The 22,691-nt window shown below is 36.1% G+C and overlaps 1 protein-coding gene across 5 annotated transcripts in view; it reads right to left on the bottom strand.

Annotated features, from left to right (window-relative positions):
• Window positions 1-22,691, bottom strand: part of SLAIN2 (SLAIN motif family member 2) — a 140,687-nt gene that overhangs the window by 26,025 nt on the left and 91,971 nt on the right. For 4 of the 5 annotated variants that reach the window (XM_036852426.1, XM_036852424.1, XM_036852425.1 and 1 more), the window contains 5 exons: window positions 19,930-20,078; window positions 14,214-14,378; window positions 12,170-12,331; window positions 9,020-9,379; window positions 7,388-7,525 (listed from right to left, as the gene is read on the bottom strand). In XM_036852426.1, coding sequence (XP_036708321.1) covers window positions 7,388-7,525; window positions 9,020-9,379; window positions 12,170-12,331; window positions 14,214-14,378; window positions 19,930-20,078 — 974 coding nt within the window. The remainder of the gene's footprint in view (window positions 1-7,387; window positions 7,526-9,019; window positions 9,380-12,169; window positions 12,332-14,213; window positions 14,379-19,929; window positions 20,079-22,691) is intronic. The other variant, XM_036852427.1, reaches the window with a different exon arrangement.

The following is a 22,691-nucleotide window of genomic DNA, read 5'->3' on the forward strand; positions in this document are numbered from 1 at the left end:
TAATAAGTGATGAACGCAAGCACACAGTACAGAAAAAAAAAATAAATGTAGTACTTGTTCAGTGCAAAAAGCAGACTTTGGCAAAGCAGTTATTGTTAGATGAACTGTCCTAACATGAAATAGTAATCCCCATACTCAAAAAGGAGAAGAAAACTCAGAACCAGGCAGGTCCTCAAGGGAGTAAACAATCTAGTTTCTTTAATATGTTCAACATCCTCTTGCTGTAGAATTCAACTAATTGCACTTTAGACTTTGGGTAGCAACATATCTGGACTATGCACACATGCATACGGGGTGGGGAGGGGTGTGTGTGTGTTGGGGTTGAGGGATTTGGAAGAGTCAGAGCATCTGTTTTTTAAAGTGATCAATGAGGAATTCTAAGCATTCTTCAGAACTCCTAATCTATTAACTGCAGCGAAACTCTCATAACTGGCAATTAAGCAGCAGTTCAAAGCCATCTAGAGTTAAATCTCACTTTGGCTCCAATGAACTGATGATTCCCACATGTACCAGTGCAGTCACCTATTTAAGTGGTTCTAAAATGTCATTCTACCCATTTGAAAGTCAGACTTCATATACCTCTAGGATTTATAAGCAACGACCCCAACCCGCCCCCAAAAAGAGATCTCAAACCATAAATCTGGCCAGAGTTTAAACAAACATTGGGTTGATAAATGGATTACTTGATATATCACCAAAAAGAATTAAGGAGAATTTTTCTTTCCCTCTATTGCTTAACCGTATCAATGCTGATAGGATTTTCTCACTGCCTAATAGTAGTAAACATTTTTAAAAAGTACCAAATGCATTTGATTTCAATTTCTGTAACACTTACTACAACACATTACTGCTGCTAAATAATATTGTATGCCAGTTTAAGTTAAATATATTGCCAGGCAGACAAGCAAAAAATTCTCCAAAACTAAAAAATACCAATTTTATAATGCATTACCTCATATCTATCCCACAGAAAAATAGGATGCTATCGTCACTGAATATTCTTCATTTACATATTTATTCATACATGCTTTCAACCATTCATATTTTCATTCATTCACTCATTCATTCATTCCTGCTTTCTTTCATTCTTTCAAGTAATTATCTACTTTATTAGAGGCACTGTTTTAGGAACAATGGATTTAGTAGCCAGCTAGATAGACAAAGTTCCTACTTTCATGTAACTAAGATTTTAGGGAAGGGGAAACACAATAAACAAAGAGTAAAATATATGGCCTGCGAGATGGTGATAGCTGCTAAGGAGAATATTAAGTAGGAAAGGGAGACAAGAAGTAGGAGATTTAAGTTGCAATTACAAATAGAGTCATCAGGAAATATTTCCCTGAGATGACATTTGCCCAAAGATCTGAAGGAAGAGAGGAAGTGAGCCATACAGATATCAGGGGAATGCAGATATCAGGGGAATGCATTCTATATATGGAAGGAAAAGCAGCAGTAAGGACCTGAGGTAGGAGTGTGCCTGGTATATCTGAAGAACAGAAGTAGGCCACGGTGATTGGAGTGGAGTAAATGAGGGCAAAAGGTAACCAACTGTACATATATTGGCAATCCACAGTATCTATTAACCACTAAAATTTTTTAAACGAGGGTTTAACATATCATCTCTAATCAACTGTCCTGGAAAGATCTTATTTAAATTAATAGCTACAATAACTCCAATGGACCTTATTTATCCCTCAAGTTTCATGGGTGATGCCACAAGAACAGCATCTACAGACAAGTGAAAACTGTCCAATAGTAAGTCCAAGAATCAGATAGGATCCTGTTTATAGCAAATAGGATCAGGCAGTATACTCTAAATTTGCCTGATACAGATGGAATGAAATGACTGATTTTCATGAGATACCACAAAGTCACATAGTGTTATTCAAATAAAAACAAAAACTACATTTTAATCTGAATTATCAATCGTAATTTGATCTGTTTTCTAATGACGAAATCACTTTTTATTTATTTATTTTGTCCGCACAGCTTGCGGGATCTTAGTTCCCTAACAAGGGATCGAACCCAGGCCCCGGCAGTGAAAGTGTCAAGTCCTAACCACTGGACCGCCAGAGAAGTCCCCAAAATCACTTTTTAAAGATAAATTATAGTAGTTAAACTGAAAGTCTCCAAATCCTTCTAGAACTTTAATCTATTCTCCACATTGCCACCAGATTGAATTTCTTAAGAAGTAACCCTGATTAAAAGCCTATGATGGCTCGCCATGCTTATAAGATGAAACCTAAACTCCTTAATATGATACTTATTTGATTCATTTATTTGTTTGGCTGCACCGCGCAGCTCGTGGGATCTTCGTTCCCTGACCAGGGATCGAACCCGCACCCTCGGCAATGAAAGTGTGGAGTCTTAACCACTGGACCACCGGGGAATTCCCAACATGATATTTAAAAGCTCCCACAACCTAACCCCTACCTACATCTCTCGTCCTTGGTCACTGCACCCACTAACCATCCTGTGACCCACACTTTAGTCAAACAAAACCACTATAATCAGGGTGCCATTCTTAAGACTTCATTACTGGTCCCACTGTTTGGAAAAGCTATACTTCCTTTCCTCGTGTGACAGCTCCTCCAGAGTTGGCTGAGATATCTTTCAATACCTTTCCTGAAAACCTCTTCATACTGCTGTGTAATGCCTCTCCTGTTCCCACATCACTTCCTGCCTATCACTTCCTCTTTTGGAGGGCATAAGCTGTCTCTTTCACATTTATATTCCCAGTGCTTGGAACATATACACCCAATAAATATCTGTTGAATAATTAAGAAACACATAAGTGACTGAGTACTGGATAAAATCCAGAGATTCAAACTAAATATTCGAGATCCTCCACAGCTGAGGTCCAATTGAGTGGTTCTCAAATTTAAATATGCCCGAGTCAGCTAAGACACTTCTAAAAAATAGATTCTGGGTCCCCATCCCAGATGTATTCAATCAACATTTCCAGAAGTAAAGGTCAGAAAAACTACATTTATAAAATCTCTTTGTGATAACTGACAACATCATTACACTACTTATCCTTAAACAGGAGTTCTACAAGTATTTCACTCATTTGTACATTAGCCAATTACACAGATTTATCATGACTTATTTATTTCAATTTATGTTTCATAATTATATAAAATTCGAGTGTAACCTTCTAGTGTTTTGGTTACAAGTGAAATTTGGATGAGAATTCCTTCCCCATGGGCCTAAGTGCAGCCTGGCCTATGCATAAGCTGACAACTGCCCTGGACACTTCCTCTTCAGCGAGCGGTCCAGAGTACAATACTGATCCTATACATCTCTTCTCTGGGAGTATACTCTGTATCCTATTCAAATATATTTAGTTAAATGTAAGCAAGCAAGTGGATAAATGTTACACTGACTTATTTTACTCTTTTGTGGTAATTCACAAAGTATTTATAGTTCAGTCTCAAATCATGCTCCAGTAGAGTCATCCAAGAATATTTTCCAAGATGCCTCCTCATTTGCAATTAGGTCAGCATGATGTAATCCAAACAATGATTGGGAGAAAATCAGGAGACTCATGGAGGAGTTGAGAACAGGGAGTAATTTGGCTTGGTTTTGTCACTTTTCTAGTTACTTGACATTGTACGTATAATTTATATGGATCTCTTCTCCCTCTCTATAAAAATGAAAAATGAGATGTTGTGAGGTTCAAATGGGACAATACATGTGAAAGTAAACTCATACTACTTTTTTTAAAACCAGCAGATTGCCTTGGGTTTTTCTTTCTTCTCTTACTTCTGAACCAGTAATTCCTATATTTTTCTGAAAATTAAACTTTCTATTAAACCTGTGCTCTAGTGGTCTTAGAAAGCAAGCACTAGTCTTTTGAAAAACTGTCCCTGAGAAACATTCCTTCCTTTAACTGGAGAATCTGAGAAAATTACATGTTATCCATGACCTCTGCAATGCTCTGGTTTTCTTAAACTTTTTAAGTTACTCACATTTTCCAAATATAAAAGTCAAGAATTGGTAATAGCTATCAAAATGAAAATATATTAGAACTCTCATAATATTCATATTTGAATGCCAACATCCACAATAATGCAGCCATAGCAAATAAGCATATAAAAATAGTGATTGGCATAGTAACAAGGCAAAAGAAGTGGTCCCTTAGGTGGAAATAAAGCAACCTTGCAAAGTTAGGTTCATGCAGACCAGCAAGTAAGAACCAAAGCTTTACCACTTAAGAGCTGGAAAAATACTTAAAAGAAAACAAAATGCAGCAAATATATAAATTTGGTTTATATAAAATATTTAAAATGCTAATTCATGTATAAAACTTGCCATTGTAATATTTGTACATAATTATATATCAAAATAAAAAGGCTATTATGAAAACAGTACACCTATATACACACACTAGTTAAAACGCACATATATATTATGTATCAAAGATATATGTAAAATTTTCAGAAAAATAGGTAACATTTTATTTTGCTTCATAATGTATTAACTTTAAACAAAACGTTTTAAATTTTTTTTTCTTTTTTTTTGGCCGGGCCGCACGGCTTCCGTTATCTTAGTTCCCCAACCAGGGATCGAACCTGGGGCCACGGCAGTGAAAGTCCAAGTCCTAACTACTGGACCTCCAAGGAACTCCCAAGTTTTAAATATTTTTATAAAGAAACTTCATTAAATTTTAAACCTGCTAATATTCTGGATTTACTACTTTCCAAATACATTCTTGTGAGTAGTGTGATTCTATACTAAAATATTTGTGACATTTTCATCATAAATAAGCTTCACTATAGCTACATATATAAAAAACAAACAAGTATATGCAATTTTTAAAAAAGGATGGTACCTTACTTTTTCTTCTGCCTATACATTATTCAAATATTGAAATACACGAATATGAAACGGTATACATATATCCCACTTAAAAGTAAATTAGTGATTAGAATCTCATTATGTTTCTTTACATATTTTCCTTAATTATCAACTTCTGGGGAAAAAGAAAAAATAATTCACCTACAGGAAAAAAAAACATTCTAGGGAATCAGCACGTGATTATACAACGGTAATTCTACCACTAGAGAAGGTGAGTAGTTATCATAAAGTTTAAGATATGGTCAATATATTCTTCTTTTATTAACATTTTTATCCTAGGTTCTCAATCTTTTATTGTTCCTTCTCTTTTTGTAAAGAGTTATTTTTCATTTCCATACAGCTTTAAGATGCTAGAATAGTTTAAATAAACAAACAGCATGTATGAGGGCATGAGGGAACAAATCTGAGTAAAGAGTTGGTACTGACAATAATGGAATGAGGTAAAAAGGACATAGATATAGCTGGTTTCATCAAAGAGCTGGGAAGCTGTCTGAAAATATGTCATGGAAAGATTTGAGAAATTCGTAATTTAACAATTCAAACTAAGTATTAAAGCACCTCTGAAAGCCGAGTGAAAATGGTGTTTTGGATTATCTGTGCATAGACTGTAAAAGCGTAGCTTATAATATACATGAGTTTTGTTACTTAATATTCTTAATGATGTAAAAGTTTCTTTCCTGTTGTGTTAACACTGTGGATTGCTCTTCCCAAGGGGGAAGAAAACCCCAGAAACAGGATATTATTAAATCAAATTAACTTAATTTGCAGGTTTAAAGGCACAAAACCTATCCCTCACCACTTCAGCAGTAACTTAAGAGTTCAAACTGTACCTTTACTTTCATTTTTAAAATTTTGTGAATCTCTATTTTCTACACCATTTGTGAGTACAATATGAGTACCATAATGGCACTCTTAAACACACAGTTCAAGTGGTCTGTGTGTTTAAAATTTAATGTGGTATAAAAACACGTTTTTGCACACCTCCATCTAAAAAAATGAGGTACCCAAATCTCTAGGTATCAATTTTCTACAACGCCTTAAATTTTAGAGTTTATCTTGGAAAAAAAAAGAATACTATTTCTGGATAATTTTTATGTCTTAGTACTAAACCACTGATGTGACAAATCTCTCTAAATGGGCTTCGGCTTTCAATCAGGATCAACATGGGTCTGAATCCTAACTTGCTACTTATAAGCTGTATGGTATGATCATAGATAACTTATGTAACCTTTCAAAGCTTCAATTTCCTAATTTGTAAAATGTGTTAGTAATTGAACCTACTTCATAGAATTGTTCAGAGGATTAAACAGAATTATGAATGTTTGGTACCATACAATGTGAGTTCTATAATATAAATAATATCATATGCAATTTGTAAATAAGGAAAATTTATCAATATATCACAAAAGTCATTTTGGTTCAAATGTATTTTTTTCTGGACTGTGGATTTTTGAGCCACCAAGTAACAGCAGCTTAATACAAACTACACAAAGTCAGCTAAACACAATAGAGACAAGGAAGAGTGAAAGGGGATTTAAAAAGAGTTGAATGCTTTCAAAGTTGTGTTACTCAATACACAAGTTATAAATGGACAGTCAATAACCTCATGTTTGTATCACTTCTTTGTCACAGCTTTAAGGAAATGAAGGAACACATCACAGTGACCACTTCAACCACTGACAGTAAACATGCTACAAAGGAACTGAATGAATCAAACTACAAAACTGATGTGAACTGTGGGATAGAAGGCATGCATATTGAGCATTTCTAAGATTGTAGAAATAACTCTGTTGTTTAAAATTGGTTTGACTGCATGCTCATATCTACCCTACTTAATACGCAATACTTTTTGGAAAGTGTTCAATTCTGTTTTAGTCACTCTGTAAAGTACAGAGTGCCCATCTACTCCCACATCACTTCTTGGCTCAGTTTGGCCACTTTGTCTTAGACGTTCCTTCTGCATGATTATCTGATCTTTGTTTATGTTGCATATGTCTCCTTAATTCAACAGTCTCAACGTTCCTTTCCATCAGGTTACCTTCAACTTTTTTAAAAAAGGAAATTCTACATTTGCTGGAGTATTTATTTTATTTATTAAGAATTTAACATGCCTTTAATTGTGCTATTATTTTTATGGGATCATTATTGTTTTTATTAATGTTCTAGTAAGAAAGCTCCTTGGGTTTTAAGTGGTCTGCTTCAGGACTATTTCCCCCCAAAATCCTGTCATTTTTAATGTGCAGTATTGCAGAATATAAGGTTTTTAAGGCATATATATTTATATATTAAACAGCTAGAACTTGCTTATTTTAGAATTCTAGAGAGACCACAGTTTCATACAGATTTAAGTATTGATACAATTGGGTATTTTATAGGGACAAATTTTAAATTTTAATACAGCTATGATCATCTTATAGCAATTGATAATCACTACATTTTACTATAGTTTAATACAGCTATTCAGCACAAAATTAAAATCTGTAATTTTCATTTATCTTTAAATAACTGATACATAAAAGATACTTACTGGCTGAAGCCTGAGGTTGCATGCGAGGTATTCCTCCATTTGGCACTTGAAAATTTGAGTCACTTCTGCTGCTTTTCACTGAGTCAACTTGTGTATTAGATGTTCGGGACAGGTTTGGAAGACTGCGTCTTAGTTTTTCTATGACAACAGAAATTTAATTAAAAGAAAAAATCAAAACATTCTTTCCAATGGAGAAAATTAAAATGTTAATTAACATTCAAAAATCAGATTCTTGGGCCTCCCTGTGGTGCAGTGGTTAAGAATTCGCCTGCCAATGCAGGGAAGACAGGTTTGAGCCCTGGTCTGGGAAGATCCCACATGCCATGGAGCAACTAAGCCCGTGCCCCACAACTACTGAGCCTGTGCTCTAGAGCCTGCAAGCCACAACTACTGAGCCCGTGCACCTAGAGCCCGTGCTCTGCAACAAGAGAAGCCACCGCAATGAGAAGCCCGAGCAGTGCAACGAAGAGTAGCCCCTGCTTGCTGCAACTAGAGAAAGCCCACGTGCAGCAACGAAGACCCAACACAGCCAAAAATAAAAATTAAATAAAATAAATAAATTTTTAAAAACTCAAATTCTTTATTTAAGTGTTCTGCATATTTTAGAAGAGCTAACAGGAAGTACACGTCTTATAAAAATAAACAATACAGTTTCTATAAATGGGCAGAACTGTTAAAAAGAACCATAAATTGCTTAAATCAAAATCTATACACAGGGACTTCCCTGGTGGCTCAGTGGTTAAGAATCCGCCTGCCAATGCAGGGGACACGGGTTTGATTCCCTGGTCCGGGAAGATCCCACATGCCACACAGCAACTAAGCCCGTGCACCGCAACTACTGAGCCTGCGCTCTAGAGTCCTCGAGCCACAACTACTGAGCCCACATGCTGCAAGCACTGAGGTCCGCGTGCCTAGAGCCCGTGCTCTGCAACAAGAGAAGCCACCACAATGAGGAGCACGCGCACCGCAATGAAGAGCAGCCCCCGCTCACCACAACTAGAGAAAGCCCGCACGCAGCAACAAAGATCCAAAGCAGCCAAAAATAAATTAAAAAAAAAAAAATCTATACACAGATCACTTCATGAGTATAACAAAGCAAAACTAACATAATCAAGTAAAATTAAATTCACTTCTTCCTTTATTTTTGCATTGACTCAGTATTTTTTTAATAAATTTATTTATTTTATTGTATTTATTTTTGGCTGCGTTGGGTCTTCGCTGCTGCACATGGGCTTTCTCTAGTTGCGGCGAGCGGGGGCTACTCTTCCTTGCGGTGCACAGGCTTCTCATTGAGGTGGCTCCTCTTGTCATGGAGCACGGGCTCTAGGCTCGCAGGCTCGGTAGTTGTGGCTCGGGGACTCTAGAGCACAGGCTCAGTAGTTGTGGCGCACGGGCTTAGTTGCTCCATGGCATGTGGGATCTTTCCAGACCAGGGCTCAAACCCATGTTCCCTCCACTGGCAAGCAGATTCTTAACCACTGTGCCACCAGGGAAGTCCCTGACGCAGTATTAATAAAACAATAAACTGTCTAAATTCTTGATCTACTTTCTGAAATACAGAACCTTGGTAAAAACTGTGTTACTTTCATACTGAAATATGAAGGACAAATTTTTTCCATACATTATAGTTACCTTCATTTTTAACACTGGTTGTCTGTAAATCTGTGGGATGGCCTTGAAGGGAAAGGCGAGGTTGCTGTAAGCGGCTAATCATAGGCTGTGGGGACACTCTACTATATTCTATTCCCCGAGCAGGAGATCGAGAACGAGGTGAATTTCGGGGTGACTGCTTAGGTGATGGTCGAGGTGAATTGCGTGGTGATGGTGAAAACCTGTTAACAGCAGGGTATACTGCATGATGCATACTGTCATCTTCATCATCTAAACTTTGTGCATCAAGTTCCTGATCACTAAAAGTACCCCGTCTTGTAGAATTGCAAGATGAACCAGAACTGCGCCGAGATGCGGTGGCTGCATATTCTTGCCGGAGACCTGACAATAATGAATGTGTTATTTTATTTCTTTAGTTTTATTTTTAAACATTTAAATATTTTTAAGGTTTAAAAGCAAAAGATTATCATTGAGAAATTCAAATAGGGTATAACGTGTAAAGGAAAACTCCCTTTCACTTGATTCACCTTAGACTTTCCCACACATAAGGATGCATATACCACATCTAAAAGGCTATTTTTAAATTAAATGAAATTCATAAACTTTTGCCCAATTTCAACATTTCTTCTTGAATCCAAAATCTATATTAAAAATAGAACCATAAATTTAAAAATATTTCTACTCCAAAAGACAGTAATCCAAATTTGAGATTAATATTAAAGGAATACTGAAGGAAAACAATTACTGCCCAACCAGTGTAAAGAATACATCAGTGAGTAAATATACTCCCTGGATACTGAATCCTTGCATTAATCTTACTCAAGAAGATGATGAAGGAAACTTCTATTCCACTCTTAGGAATTCAATACTTGGGCACAAACATAATTTCAGTTGTTTCATAACCTAAGAGACTTCAATAACACAAGATAAATTCTAAGCCATCAAGTAAGAATTTTCAAAGGAGTCCCTTATTTATCTTGATATCTCCAGAAATACCCAAGCAACCTTAGGAGCCCTTCAAATAGTATAAAAACTTCTAGAATAAAAACAAATGTTGATAGATATTCAACGAGAAAAAAAATTACAATTGAAAAAAACGTATGTAATTTAGATAACATTTTGAGGAAGTCCTGCTAACTATTGGCAGTTTAGCCCAAAAGATCTGTTCTACAGGAGTATCGAACTTTTAAGTTATATATTCATTCACAGAAAGTGATATCAACATGGTTCCCCAAAGTAGTGGATGAGAATCACACCAGGGTACCTGTAAAACTACAGATTCCTAGGGCCTGTCTAGCCCTTTGGTCAGGTTTGGGGACCACTGTAGTAACCAACAAATTACTTAGTGTCATGTTATAGCAAACATGGCACTAAAGTCACCTAGCAAAAGACGACAGACCAGTGAGAAGAGCGGTGTTTTAGAAAAGAAAAATCCAGATCCCAATGCAGGTTCCCCATTAACAAGGGGGTCCTAGGGAAGTCACAACCACTATGGGATTGTGTGTTTCTCATTTTAAAAATGAGGGAGCTTAACCAGGCAAAAGCGCAAATCTGTTACTCTTCATTTTTGTTACCAAAGAACGGGAGAAACAAGGTTGTAAAAAGGAAAATCATTCTCTCTTTAAAAAAAAAAAAAAAAAAAAAAAGCTGGTGTTTTCAAGGAGGTATCACACACATTTTCAGCATTTTTTGTTTTGTTTTTTTTTAATTCACCAGGAAAAGAAATATTTGTGTGTGTGAATAGCTTAGAAAGGATTTTTAAAGTAAGACTAAAATTTCTATTATGCATTACCAACACACAATATGAAAACTACAGCAAATAGCTGGTTGAATTTCTAACAAAATACTGCAGTCTAAAAAGTCAGGGTTCATAGAAGAAATGAGTAAGTATATTCTAACTGGTAGTTACACAGCATTCTTCATTCTTTTTTCACATACATGATAATAAGTAACCCCTCACTAGCTGACAATACCATACTCCCAGTGAGGAGTTATATATACAAGTTACAGAAGAAAAGGGTAAAATGTTATTAGTTTTTAGGGCTAAAGATAGATAAAACAAGCACCAAACCTTTCTATCTTTCTAAGGGAAGATGTGTGAAAATCAGACAAGAATTAGCAGAGTGAGAAACACTGCAGTTTCTTAATAAGTGTTATAGCTTGATAAAACTTACTACATATTTACATAAAAGAAAGGACCTAAACAGAAAATTTTTGAACTAAACTATAGCATTGCTCCATTACCTCAGCCAACTGTCAAGACTCTGAAATCTGTGTTTCAAGGACCTTTTCATTATGAAGGTTAGAGAGACTGCTTCTTTCACAGTTAAGCCTATGGCATCATACAATAAAATATACAGGCAAGAATAATACTATCACCAACATCTTACATTCAGATGAGAGTCAGGGCACTAATGAGCCCTTGAAATAGTATGAAAAATTTTGTGCATATGCATATTTTGGGAATGACAGGGGACAACACTTTTATCAGATTCTCAAAGGTATATGTGACCTAAAAAGTTGCAAGGACCACTTTGCAAAGCAACATCACATGCTTCATTTAACTTAATGTCACAATTCCAATTTTCCCATGAAGGTCTTTTATACAGACTACACCAAACATTCTAAGAAAGATGAAATTTGCCCCCAAGGAGAAAAAAACTGATTTGGGGGGTGTGGAAAAAATCTTAGATATCATAATAGTTTGTGGCCCTTATAGTACAAAAAGAGATATACAGTATATCAATGGTATTAAAATTTAACGGGAGTGGGGGTGGGTAAAAAGGGGAAAAAAATGTCTAAATCGGCTCCTTGGGGAGGCAATAATGAAAGAACAGTTGAGAAACTCTGGTCTACACTAAGAAAACACAGAGCAACCGAGTAATAACTACAGAGTTACAGTGTGGAGTAACATGCAGGGTGTGATTACCAGTCACAGAAGCAGAGCATAGCCTGTTTTTCTTTGCTCCTCACACAGCAAACTGCTCTACATACTATGGACTCTAAAAACAAGTTAATGAACAAACCAGTCCACTTGTTGAAAAAGCCTCTGAAATTTCAACATTTCTATTCTTACTACATTACTATTCCACAACACTTTGACATATTTAATAACGACAACAAAATTATACAGTAATGAAAGACCACAACTTTAACAATTAAAATACTTACTTTCTTCCTGCATCCGAGCTAGAATCTGCACATCAGTTACATCATTTAGCTTATAATTGGATCCAATTGAATCTTCATCTAATTCTGAAGCACTTAATTCACTGTCTATAGAGGATTGAGGACTGAGTGGAGGATTTCTGTCTGACGAACTTTTCAAATTACCTTAAAAAAGAAAATGATTCAAACTTCAGTGAAACAAAAATTGAATAACCATCTGTTGCAATTAACTTGATATTATATCTTTGGATTCAGTTCATTGTTATTCTGCCTTTTCTGTTTATAAAATTCCCAAATGTTAAAATTAAAAATTGACCTGATTAAGAATAAAGAGGGCTACAGAGGCTCCTTCATATATATTGAGAAATACAAAACACATTTTCTTATAGCTATAACTTATCTATATTCTTATGAAACAATTAAGTTTTCAAAACAGTACCTGGCAAGTAGTTAAGGGCTACAAAGACTCCTTCATATATAATGACAAATACAGAACACATTTTCTTATAGCTATAACTTATCTATATTCTTATGAAACAATTAAGTTTTCAAAACAGTACCTGGCAAGTAGTTAATGTTCAATAATACATGCTAGAGGATTTCAACTTTTACAAGGTAGCCAATGAAACTACTCTATCAATAGATGAATTTAAGATGTGTTTTCTCCTCCCAAATTCAGTCACTAGCAAATACCACCATCTTTTCCCTTGAATAAAAGCACCTACTTTTCCTAAACAAGAAAGCTATAATTTGAGGAAAATCAGGACTCCTTAGAGATTTAGGACAAACCAAAAAAAGAACACTAAGCTCATTTCTCCTACATTATGCCATGTTTACAAAATTCCTTTGCTAAACTAGTAATGGGGATCCAAGGAGTTCTCTGAAGTTTACTAGCGAAGCACAAAGATGGGATGAAGAAAATGACTGGATGAAAAAACTCATTTTATCACTGTAAACCAAAAGGGGGATAGAAGACAGGTCAGAGGAATAAAGGATTTACATATCCAAAAGATTCTAATTTGTTTCTAAGGAAATGCTTTCATCAGATCATCAACTTCTAATGAAGAATTTTAAAAATCCCAAGACTGTCACTAATATTTCTAATACAGATTTATTTGAAACTTGTTTTCCAGAATTCTTCACCATAAGAGTCAGCTCCAACACGAATGGCACATAAAAAGAGCAAGAAGAATACGAAAGTTAATATTTATGTTATCAAGAAGAGCATAGTGCACATGACAGGAAAAGTACTATAAGGTCAGTCTCAAATAGTGCCTGAATAAAATTCTTTATATTAAACAAATATGGCAGATCAACCTTTTTAGTACAACAGTCATGGGTGAAATAAGTAGCAAGTAACAACCTACGTACAGAACAAACTTCAGGGTCAATAAGTGATGAGACTAGGGAGTATGCAAGTCAAAAGTTTGAGGTGGTTAATAATACTTTAATTTTTAAGGAAGCTATGATAATTAATCATACCAATAGCAGTAATAAGAGTAACTGAATGGGTGAAATCTAAAGAACAGTAAGTTACAGAATAACAGTCTCAGTCACAGAACCACAGCAGAACATTCTTCCCCCAATTATAGCAATCTATCCCTCTCCCATATCATTTAGAGCTCTAAACACCCTCTTGGCACATTCATATACAGCCTTGTACTATTATTTAACTACAATATCAAAGCTTATTAAAATTCCTATTAAAAGAGTTTTAACTCTGTAGCTTTTACAACCTAAGCAAGCTACTCAGTAAGCATCTATTGGTTAAAAGAATAAAGCCTGTGACCCTATTTTATCAAGCCACATTAAAAAACTTTTACACACATGCTAAAGAAAACTTTATGAATGTAACTTGGCTTATCTGTATCACTGGTGCCTAGTACCGTACTACCTGGTGCTAAGTAGCACCTCAATGATATCTTCTCTAACCAGTTGGAGGTTTCATAAATAAAGGAACTTGAACTACTGATGAGTAAGCTATTTTCTGAGGCAGGGCAGTAAGTTAAAAACCATTTCTTAATTACTCCATTTCATTTCTCCTTACCTGAATTTCCAGGAAGTATTAGCTGTTTGACTATAGGAGGTCGCACTGGGGTTGAGGACGGAGAATTGAAACCACTGCTGTATGGGCTACTGGCATTTGGACTGTAAGGACTTGTGTAACTGATGGAGTTGAAAGGATTATTATACAAATTCTGCCTCTTGAGAGCTGCATTAATGACAAGGGGAAAAATCAAATTGAAGAAAAGGCTAATAACATCTCAAAAATTTTCCTATTAGGGGGACTTCCCTGGTGGCGGAGTGGTTAAGAATCCACCTGCCAACGCAGGGGACACAGGTTCGAGCCCTGGTCCAGGAAGATCCTACATGCTGCGGAGCAACCAAGCCCATGCACCACAACTACTGAGCCTGTGCTCTAGAGCCTGCGAGCCACAACTACTGAGCCCATGTGCCAAAACTACTGAAGCCCATGCACCTAGAGCCCATGCTCTGCAACAAGAGAAGCCACTGCAATGAGAAGCCCGCGCACCGCAATGAAGAGTAGGCCCCACTTGCTGCAACGAGAGAAAGCCCGCGCGCAGCGACGAAGACCCAACACAGCGAAAAATAAAAAATATAAATAAAAATAAATTTATAAAAAAAAAAAATTTCCAATTAGGAAATTCAGTAAGTCATTATCTCAGTTTAAACACAGAAACATTTCTATACTAGTGGAGAGAAATATATCACATTAATAATCCCAACAAAATATTTCCACTATCTTAAATTTTGTTATGCAAATAAAACAGGAGCCACACCAAACAGAAATAATACTATAGGAAGAATATCTCCTCAACAAATTATTAGCTACTAAATTAAGTTACTTCTATCTTGTTGGAAAGTTTATTCCAACCGTATCAACCTTGAACGGCCTTTAAAAATAAAATGAATATAAAAGCATATTTATGTTGTCTCATTTTTCTATAACAAATACATACTGCTAATAACAACAAAAAACTATGAAATAATGAGTTTTAAAAATAGTCTTTCCAAAGTTTGGATTTTTGAAAAAATAAAGCAATACTATTTAGGCCAGATTAAGGTCAAACACACAAGAATTCTTTTAAAAGAAACCCCCCCACCCCGCCCCATTTTCTGGGCCAAGGAGAATACTTCTGCCAAAAAAGGGGAAAAATTTGTGCTATGCATATAAAATTATAAAAATAGTATGAAAGTAGGGCTAAGATATCAATTATATACAAGAAAAATTAATACTTAAAATATTTTTTCTTTTCTTCACCCTATTCTAAAATCTACAGCTTATTCATATTTATGACCATCACCAAAGTACTATGCAGAATAAATACACAAATGTGACATGGTTCTTCTTCTCAAGAGGCCTAAAGCCAAGTAGCACAGGCAGAAAAAACAGTGATTTCAAGGCAAAATGAAATGAGTACTATCATAAAGGCGCAAAGAGGCTAATGGAAATGATGAGATAGGAGTAATTCATTACAACTGAGAGAAAGTAGGTAGTAAGGCTTTTTGGAAGGAGAGGCACTGGAGCAGTCTTGAGAGAATAATTTGATAGGACACTGGAAACGGGGAAAGTATATGTTTTCATCTGTGTTTATAACATAAACTAAAGCCATGTCTTGAAAATGCATAGTGTGTCCAGGGAATAACAGTGAGTAATCTAGAAAGGTAAAGCTCATGGTGAGGGACAAAACAGGAAAAACCAGCTGGGGCCAGGTCACAGGAGGCCTGGAATACTATGCTCAGGAGTCTGAAATTTGTTCAGTAGCAGTGATAACACCATCAGGGACTTTTGAGCAAGAGCAGTATGATCCAATCAGCTTAAGGAAAAAAAACTGATGGAAATTCTAATGTTAAATAGATTAGACTGAACTAGGCAATAAAAGTGACCAAAAAAAAAAAAAAAAGGAAGAAAAGGATAAATATTAAAAACCGGTAAGGATTACTAAAGGGAAAAAAAATAAGATGGTTCTGAAGTTTCTGGTTTGCCTATAAGCAGAGCACTGGTTTTGGGAGGAGGAACACATGTTTTCTGTTTAGTTTTTCTGTTTAGTTGGATAGTGTGGTAAGTTGGCCAGTATAGTTTTCTACATATTCACCATGAGACAAGACACCACTAAACATATTTAGTATGTAGTATGTAGCATGATCTCAATATATCAACGAGCAGAAATAGGGGTGTTCATTCCTTCCTATCTCTTTACTCTTCTATTTCCTTTGAAGTGCAGTCTCTCTTTATTTGGTTATTTAATCACTAGCATTTCAAGTTCTCAACTCTTTTATCTTCTCGCTCTAAACCATATTCTTTTTCTTGAGAAATCTCATTCATACTCCCAACATTAGTTATTATCTCTATTCCCCCAAATATCCATTACTTATATCTCCAGGCCTAAGTTTCCATGAGCTTCAGTCCCATATATGCTGCCCATTTAATGTCTCCCCTGAGGGTATGGTAAATGCACCCCAGAGCCAACAAGTCCAAATCCAAACTCATTATTTTTGAGCTAAAACAAATTCTCTTCCTGGGATCTCTATCTCAGAATGATAACAACATTCATCCTATTACACAAGCTGGAAACCTAGAAATCACTGCTGATACTTTCTTCTCCCTCATTTCCTCATATTTGGTTCATTCCTTTTTCCTTTCACACCTTTTCATGTCCACTACGACCCTTTCCCCCCAACACACACTACCCAGCTATCATCATCAACCCTCCTCAAAAGCATCCTACGGTTCACTTTTGGCCCTCTCCAATCTACTCTCCATACTACAGCTAAGCATGTCCTCATCAACGTGCAAATCCTATAATTTCTTCTTGCCAACACATACCATACCCTTGAATAAAACCCTTCAGTATCTTCCCATTGCTTTTAGAATAAAGTCCAAAACCTTTAACATGGTCCCTAAGGCCTTGCAGAGTCTGGCTCCTACATACTGTTCTGATCTCATGTCCAGTTCCTCATGTACGCCAGGCTCCCGCCCATATGCTCCCACAGGCCTCCCACAGAGCCTTTACACACGCTGTTCTCACCACCTGGAACACTCTACTCCCTCTGTCGCCTTCCCCTTTAGCCCACTTAAATTTTCCTGAATCTTTAGGACTCAGGCCAAACATTACTTCCTGAAGTAAAATTCTAATTTCTCCAAGCTCAAAGCACTGTAGATTATTCTTTTATTACATATCACCAGTTATAAAAATTATTTGTATTAACATGTTTCCCCTACTAGATGATAAACTCCATGAGTGCAGGTACAGTGTTAGTCTTTCTTCATCATGTATCCGCTACCCTTTCCCCAACGCCTGATACATAACAGGCTCTCAAAAAATATTAATTGAATATATGCATAAATAAAGGAGATTAGTTTGAATAAAGATGATACTGGATATAGTATGAATGGATGAAATCATCAAAACAGAGAGAAATGGGGCAAAAGAGACACCTGGGCAGATGGGGCGGGGGTGGGGGGGAGGTAGGAGGAATGGGAAGTTAAATGGGTACAGAATTTTAGTATGGGATAACAAAAAAGTTCTGGAGATAGACAGTGGTGATGGCAATGTGAATGTACTTAATGCCACTGAACTGTATGAACTGTATATTTAAAAATGGTGGAAGTGGGAAATTTTGTGCTATATAAATCTTACCCCCCCCCCCAAAACACACACAAAAAGATGGGCAGAGAAGGGAGAAACTTTAAAGAAGACTGAAAAGAAAACCGGAGGGAGAATAAGGGTAAAAAAGATAATGCGCTATCAAAAAAAACAAGAGAAGAATACCTTAGGAACATGTGCTGGTACACTAAAGAGAAGCTGAGTATGATGGAGTAGAAACGGCTGTGCTAGAATATAATGGCTAAGTTCCTAGGAAGCTTTGCCTTATCAAAAAAATACACTTAAAAAACAATCTTCCCGGGCTTCCTTGGTGGCGCAGTGGTTGAGAGTCTGCCTGCCAATGCAGGGGACACGGGTTCGAGCCCTGGTCTGGGAAGATCCCACATGCCGCGGAGCGGCTGAGCCCGCTGAGTCACAGTTGCTGAGCCTGCGCGTCTGGAGCCTGTGCTCCGAAACAAGAGAGGCCGCGATGGTGAGAGGCCCGCGCACCGCGATGAGGAGTGGCCCCCACTTGCCGCAACTGGAGAAAGCCCTCGCACAGAAACGAAGACCCAACACAGCCAAAAATAAATAAATAAAGTGTAAAATTAAAAAAAAAAAAACAAAAAACAATCTTCCCTTTAACCTGGGAAAAGAGAGGTTTAGGACTACAAGGTTCAAACTTGCAACAGCCAAATTATTTTTCTTTAAATATATACAGCTATAGCTATTGCTCTGTGCATACAGCTATAAAATCTAAACACTGTTAAGCAGATCCAGTACTTGATTACACCTAGTTTTGGTTCAAGAATAACAGCTTTTCTTACATGCTCCTACTATCTTTAATACCTTTGTTATAATAAAGCAAAAAGCTACTCACTCCAATTGCTACTTTTGAAGTGCAACAGCTTTGGTTTTCTCCCCTATGTCCATCCCATACATTATTTTCTTATAATAACCACTGCTCCTGCCGAACAAACTACACTTTACTATATGACAGTTTAACTGTGTAGGCTCCCCACTGCCTCCCCTGACCATTTGCAGCTTACACTCTAACAAAAGAGCACATACTTCAATAATAAAGCCAAAAAAAAGCAATTTTAAGGACATGGCTGCCAAGTAAACACAAAGCAAAAAACAAAACTCTACTTAGGATTAGTAATCATGTATCAATCTTTTACTACATGAGTATTCCAGGAAACTGATATTCTTTTTTTTTTTTTTTTTTGGCCTCGCTGCGAGGCTTGCAGGATCTTAGTTCCCTGACCAGGGACTGAACCAGGGCCCCAGCACTGAAAGCATTGAGTACTATCCACCGGACCCCCAGGGAATTCCCAGAAACTGATATTCTTTTTTTTTATTTTTTTTTTGAAACATATTTTTAAAAGACTGAGAGTAATTCCAAGAAAGAGTCAATAATATTTTTCCTACATTTCTAACACACTGGCATGCTACATTAAATACCATAAATAGTGACACATACATTTTGTCAGCTTTGTGAATGCTATTAAACAATAGAATATAAAAGCAATTTAACTTAAAATGCCAAGTTAAAAAAAAAAAAAAAGAGAGGGGAAATGAATACATTTATTAAGCACTACCATGAGCCAGAAAAACATGCTAGCCTCTTTCAACATTATCATTTAATCCTTAAATAACACTTACAGGGTTCATCATGCTTATAAGAAAACTGAGCTTATAGGAGTTAAATAATTCGCAGAGTCACATAGCAACTAAGTGACAGAGTGAGAATGAGGGGTCTTTGGTTCTCAACCTGTAGCTTTCTACCACATCAAAATTTCCCTGAGGCTGGTGAGATGATTTTAGATGATACCAGACAAAACATTTTTTAAAAATAATTATTTATTTTAGCTTGCATCAAAAAAACCTTATTACATAAAATCCATTATTTCATGGATATTTTTTAGGATGAAGCTAAATAAAAATATGGAGATTTTTTAAAAAAGCTATTAAGAAAATAACAGAACAGGGTTATGTGCATATGGCAAAAACTCACGATAGCATGCACAATGTGATTTGGAAAACACCCCCAAGCAAAGAACTGCCTTCCTAAAAACATACCAGTCAACATTTATCTGTTTTTTGATTAAAGAAAGCAAAGAGATGAATTTACAAGTAAAATTATAGACATACCTGACATAGTTTGATCAAGTTTGTGGATAAGAGACTTTTTAGCACATTCAACATCAGGACTTGGGTAATCCAAAACTTGCCTGCACCAAACTAAAGGACTAACTGATTTCTGCATTGGTGTAAGTTTTTTCTTTGGTGATGAATACAGCCTAGAAGAAAACAAAAAAACAAAAACAAAAAAGGGTAATGTTAATTATTAAGCACAAGGTTATAAAATAGGGATCCTTTGGAACAGATTTAAATTGGGGGATGGGGAGTAAAAATGATGGAGTATGTTTAAAATCACCCACATTTACTTTCTGCACAGGAAGAAAACGGCACTACAATCATCAATATAAGCCCAAATCTCAACTATTAAATGAACCCAAATGAGGCCAACTGTCCAGTCCTAAAATGTGTCTTATTTTTCTCTTTTACTCTCATTTCAAAAACTATGAAGAAACATGTCTTTACAATATTTTTTTCTGTTTTCAATAGTTCTTAACTCCCTAATATAACCATATCATTAAGTCCTGTCTAGAAGGCAGATAAATACCTTGCTTTCCAACTCCCAGTTCCCTTCCTACCACAAACCACACAAAAATTCACCATTAGTAATGCATTCCTTTTACTTAAGCAGTACCCACTCTGTAGCCCTTTTTTCAAATGATACGTCAGAGAAAAGCAATACATTAAAAAATCCTTAATAACAATATGAATCAATTTATGAAATTACTTCAGTTTCAGTAAAGAAGAAAGGAAAAGTATTTTACAAGCTCCTGGGGAAGGTATATAAAAACAGAAAGGTGAGAAGATACTTCCTACTTCATTTGTTTTTCCTCAGATTAATTCAGATTACATCAATTGATGTTAATTTATTTCAAATGTGACTCTATATGAAAAATGTGAAGTTACTTGAATTCTAACCAGAGTGGTTTCCAAATTAAGACACTTAAGTGAAATCTATGATGTAAACAAAATTACTACACTTCCAGATGGATGGGATGTAAAATCAGCTCCTTTATTGCACCTGACTGACTCATGGAGGATGGGGAAAAGGGAGAAAAAGCGCTCCATTTGACATTGCCTCCTTCTGTCTTGTTGATGCTGCATAGAGGTGGAAGTTCAGCTCTCCCACTGGGCCTCTATGACTTAATTTTAGCAGAAATAGGGGAATAAAGCAATATTTTTCAAGTTTTCTTGACAAGTAAAAACTTGACAATCTCAATTTGTTGTAAGTTACATTAGCCATCAATAAATTGGCTGTGTCCATCAGAACACAGTCCCTCTTGACTGAACTGTATATTATTATTTAAGAAATTCAAAAGCGTCAGAGTGAAAAAAAATGTTTTTAGTAGGCAAATTGATAAGGGTAGGAAATAAAAAAAGATGGAAGAATACAAAATTACTCTTAAATTTTTAGCTTTTGTAACTGAAAGAATCATAGTGCCATTGACAAAAACAGGAAAGCTACCATTCACCTGGTATAGGCGAGATTATGATGTTTTAGTTTAACTGATTTTGAATTATTGATGTTTTATTCATTTAGTTTATAGTAGTTTCTGTATTTTTAAAGATGCTAAAAGTACCTTACAACTTTTTTTAAAAACAACTTTTTCAAGATTTTACAACCATAAAATTTGCCTGTGTAATTTCTGCACCATAAAATTCATTGTATAATTTGATGAATTTAGTATTTAGTTACCCCAACCATCACCACCATGTAATTTTAGAACATTTTTATCACCCTAAAGAGAAACCCCCTTTCCGTTTCTACCTCCAGCCCTAGGCAATAACAAATCTGCTTTCTGCTCCATGTTCTTTTCCAGACATTTCATATAAACAGAATCATACGATGTGTGTTTTGTGTGTCTGGCTTCTTTCACATGAATTGCCAAAGTCTGAAAGAAAGAGTGATACACACTACTATATATAAAATAGATAACTAATAAGGACCTACTGTATAGCACAGGGAACTCTACTCAATACTTTGTAATGGCGTTTATGGGAAAAGAATATAAAAAAGAGTGGACATACGTGTATGTATAACTGATTCACTTTGCTGTACACCTGAAACACAATACTGTAAATCAACTATACTCCAATTAAAAAACAAAACAAAACCAAAAAGCCCAACATTTCCTAAAAGTTCTCAACACAAGGAAAAAAATAATTTTCTTCTCCCCCCCCCCCCTTTTTGTATCTGTATGAGATGATGAATGTTAACTAAACTTATTGTGGTAATCATCTTGCAAAATACGTAAGTCATGTCATTATGCTGTACACCTTAAACTTATACAGTGCTATATCTCAATAAAAAAAAAAAAAAAAAAAAAAAGGAGTGAGCATTGCTACAAACACTACCAATATTAAAAGAATTGTAAGGGGCTTCCCTGGTGGCGCAGTGGTTGAGAGTCTGCCTGCCGATGCAGGGGACACGGGTTCAAGCCCTGGTCTGGGAAGATCCCACATGCCGCAGAGCAACTGGGCCCGTGAGCCACAATTACTGAGCCTGCGCGTCTGGAGCCTGTGCTCCGCAACAAGAGAGGCCACGATAGTGAGAGGCCCGCGCACCGCGATGAAGAGTGGCCCCCGCTTGCCGCAACTAGAGAAAGCCCTAGCACAGAAACGAAGACCCAACATAGCAATCAATCAATCAATAAAAATAAATCTTTAAAAAAAAAAAAAAGAATTGTAAGGAATATTTTGAACAACTTTACGCCAACAAAACAGACTGGATAGACAAATTCCTAGAAAGATACAAGTTATCAAATGGGACTCCA

The sequence above is a fragment of the Balaenoptera musculus genome, chromosome 5, assembly GCF_009873245.2.
Source record: "Balaenoptera musculus isolate JJ_BM4_2016_0621 chromosome 5, mBalMus1.pri.v3, whole genome shotgun sequence".
Lineage (NCBI taxonomy): Eukaryota > Metazoa > Chordata > Mammalia > Artiodactyla > Balaenopteridae > Balaenoptera > Balaenoptera musculus.